Source organism: Gavialis gangeticus, unplaced genomic scaffold (genome assembly GCF_001723915.1).
Source record: "Gavialis gangeticus isolate Ggan-Ray unplaced genomic scaffold, GavGan_comp1, whole genome shotgun sequence".
In the NCBI taxonomy this organism is placed as follows: domain Eukaryota; kingdom Metazoa; phylum Chordata; order Crocodylia; family Gavialidae; genus Gavialis; species Gavialis gangeticus.
The window spans coordinates 236,634,909-236,638,915 of record NW_017729032.1 but is presented as its reverse complement, the minus strand read 5'-3'; the positions used below and the strand labels follow the sequence as shown (position 1 = coordinate 236,638,915).

The window sequence follows — 4,007 nt, the reverse complement described above, 5'->3', positions numbered from 1 at the left end:
GTTTATCTATGAATGATCCAACAATATGAATAGGACAGACATGAGAACTAGGAAATATTGAGCTGACATGCTGATAAACTGAAGACTACTACTAATTAACAGATCGCCATACTTAACTGTATTGTACTAGACAGCAATTCAGTAATTTTACAGCAGTGCTAAATTGCTAAGACACTTTGCTGAGGGGGGGAAAAATGCACTACACCCACATAGAAAGGAAAACCTAAATAGAAGAAAAAAGAATTGAGAGAGAGCATAATACAGTAAAACCTATTCCTCATGACACTGTGACCTTATAAAGTAAAACCCACCTCCACGACCAAAATTCCCAAGATCATTAGGTCCACTGGTGCTGTTATTTACTGGAAGACTGGTGGCAGGCCAAGAGTCTGCAAGCCACGGATAGCTGGGATCGCTTGCATTCAACAGACCTGGCCGACTGAAGCAGGATACAACAAAAGAAAAAAATAAATAAAATTATGTTTGAGAGACAACTCTGGATATGATAGTGATTGAAAGACCATATCACTTTTCTCCTGCCACTGTGCGCAACAAACAGTTGAGAAAGACTTTAATTTATTTCAAATTAAAATTGTACAGGCTTTCATGATTTACAGACCTTAAGCAGTTAATTAAGGCTATATACAAATCAACTTTGTTAGTGAAAATGGGACTAGGCATCAGTTGTGATTCTGCCAGAATCCAAATGAATACTGTTTTCTGTCTGAAACAGGGAGTAGGCAGAACCATCAAAGGATCCTAAACTAGGGTTGAATGATAAATTGCCACCTCAAGGGAACAATCACTCAAACTGACTGCTCTATATCAGCCATTTCCAGGACTTTGGGTTACTATTTCTTCACTCCTTGCATCCCAAATGTATGTCTGTCATTTACAGGGTGGCAACTCTTTTTCTTTGAGGACTCTCGTATGGCTTAATGGGAAATGGGCTTGAGTGGGATTAATGAAAAGTTCATGATAGTATTTTTATCTTCAGCTATAACATGCTTTTACCCTTTTGTGATTTTAGACATGGAGAGCAATCCTGAAAGCTGAAAATCCTAAAAAAAGGAAGCAAATTTTGGCTGTAAGACACTGCATGCTCCCCAAATAAAGGATAAATATGGCTGTATTCTGAAATTTAGCTGGAGCAATGTGGACAGTTTATTTTCAAATTTAGCAAGGAAAACAAATAGCATAAAGTAAAAAAAAGTTATGAAGCTTTTCCAGATTATTAGCACACTTAAGAAGAAGGAGCAACATTTATAATCATTGTACTTCTTCCTGATAGGCCCCTTCTGGTACAATCCCTAAGAGAAACATGGGTTTCTATGGAAACAACAATAAGAAGATCCAGCAGTTTCCTTGCCACATCTACTAGCTCTCATTAGGCCTAATCTCTTTTTGCTAAAATATTGATTAAATGGGAGATTGGAAGTTATTACCAGAGCCTAATTACAATCTCCATATTGGCAAAGAGAAAATAGATGAGGATATATGAGTCTGCTATCAGCTTTTATCAATTTCGATTGAGTAGCCAAAGTTGTGGAATCCAGTCCTATCAATCTACAACCTATTCATCATCCATGAATCATTTATTTTGTGATCGATTATGTGTAATTGTTCACTCACAGCAATTTAGTGAGAGCCAATAAGGAGTCTTAAACAACAGCAACTTCATTTGCTAATGTCTAATTAATGCAATAAACATCCTGGTAACAAATGAACACATTCCTTGTGATATTTACTACTAATTTCTTCCTGGGCATCTGGGAGAGATGAAACATCTGGACTTGATTCCTCTATAGTGCACAACAGATAGATCATTAAACCTTGTACTAAGCCATTTAATTCCTTCTAGAATTGTCAATCTTATAAACGATCGTTTATCCTTTACCTACAGAAATTTCAAGTTCCTTATCAAAAAACAAAATAGGATGAAAACAGATCTTTTTACCAACAACCGTACCTTCCATTGCTCATTAGTCCTCCATCCCCTCTTTGAAAAGTAACTGATTTAAAAAAAAAAGAACAAGAGACAGGGAAAATCAATTATTAATATTTTAAAATAATTATTAAGATTTTTCAGCACCTGAAACCAAGGTTCTCAGAATTACCACACAATATAAAATGGCAGTTACAAGAAAAAGGAGTGTACACAGGATTGTCAATTCACTGGAACACACTGACTTAAATCAATGTGTCCTTTAGCCATCACACCTAACTAGAGAGCCCTGATTTTACCATAGGCCCCTTGACACAGCTTTATATTGTAAGACTATGCCATGCTGTGAAGCTCTGTTTTCCTGGCATGCTTTTGCTTCAGTACATAATTACAATGAACCAGGATGTTAACATCAGTATCATAATGCACTGGTATGTAATCACACAAATATTGTGTCCCACAGGATAAATAAAAATACATGACAGCCCTAATTGAGCTAAGGGGGAGAAAAGCAAGTATAAAACCTACATTGCTCCTCTCACACATAAGGAAAACATCACACACACAGATATTCATACACATCAGCGTTACTGGAAATAAAACTTTTTAGTTTTTATCAAAGGTATGCTATAAAACATGTACATTCCATTAATGGATACTTAACAAAAAGTACCTGCCCCATCATATTCATGGGTTTATATATCAGGGCATTGTAGGTGTTCCACATTATTAATTTATCCATATACTAGTACCCAACTCAGATACTCACCAAGTAAGTACTAAGTAAAACTGTCAGATTGTGGACCATCACTAGGTATTATTGGTCAAGGCCAACAAACTGTCATGATCCTTTAATGGCAATAATCTGTGAATTGCTTTTAGGGATTGTTCCAATAATCCTACCCAAGATACTAGATAATTGGATTTTTAAATATCTTTGACTGATAATATTCACTTCTTAAAATGTAGGCTGAAATTTCAAGGATGGAAAGAAGCCTTTGTGGTCATCTTAATTAAAAATAACTGCTAAATTGTCAATTTGAATAATCTTGCAACAGACATCTTCATCGATAAATACACAACCAGGAAAGTATTTACAAAGTTCTCCAAATGTTACCCAAATTAACATAGAAATATAGGCTTGAGCTTTAACCAGCTGTCATACTCTGATTTCAAGGTGGAAATACTATGATTACTACCTCCCCCACCCACACCTCGTACCAATAGACATAAATCTGCATATCAGTGGCATGCTGGTGTTATCTCATATTTTGCCTCTTTATCAATTCTCCAAGTAGCTTCACGATACACATTTAACAACAATGGTGACAAAACTGACCCCTTTGGGATCCTATACGGAAAGGCCCTTGGGTTTGATGATTAATTACCTATCACCACAGAATGGACAAATGTTAATGTTGGAAAGCCATGATAGTTATATTGATATTAAATTGTTTAATACCTGTATTTGGCAAAGAGTTAAATAGCTAATGAAAAGAACATCAGAAAGAAGGTACAGGAAGTATTAAATAAATCCTGCATAGAAAAATGCAGCACATTAAAAAACAACTGTAGCTAATTAGCTTAGATGTGATGGTACTTTCCAGTTGTGTTGCTTTTTAATAAGCTATTGAGCATGTCTATCACTCTTTGCTAAAAGTGAGTAAGCTAATGCTGAAGTGCTGTGCTTATTTGTTGTGATGATGCAAATAAATGGGTGCTGACTGGCTATGTTTCAAAACATACTGTTCATCAATAAGTTACTAAAAGTTAATTTAGATGCTCTTTCACCACTACATCCCTTCCCCATCCCCCTTTTCAGATGTTCTGTCTCTGTTAAAGCACCTAATTATAGTGCTGAAAAGAAGCAAAACCAGAAGCAGTCTCTAATACATTCAAATAAATTGTAAAACCTGGACTGACTATTTTAGGGTGTTTCTAGGATAACACATTTCATACCGGAAATGTAGGTCAAACACAAAAGCAGTCCTTTGTCTAGGCTGCAGACTTATTAACTATTTTAAAACGTGTGTGTGTGTGTGTGTGTGTGTGTGTGTGTGTG

At 35.8% G+C, this 4,007-nt stretch overlaps 1 protein-coding gene across 5 annotated transcripts in view; it reads right to left on the bottom strand.

Moving 5' to 3' along the window:
• Nucleotides 1-4,007, bottom strand: part of ROBO2 (roundabout guidance receptor 2) — a 787,363-nt gene that overhangs the window by 82,915 nt on the left and 700,441 nt on the right. For all 5 annotated transcript variants that reach the window (XM_019525121.1, XM_019525122.1, XM_019525124.1 and 2 more), the window contains exons 19-20: nt 1,970-2,012; nt 312-439 (exon numbers count right to left, since the gene is read on the bottom strand). In XM_019525121.1, the coding sequence (XP_019380666.1) occupies nt 312-439; nt 1,970-2,012 (171 nt within the window). The remainder of the gene's footprint in view (nt 1-311; nt 440-1,969; nt 2,013-4,007) is intronic.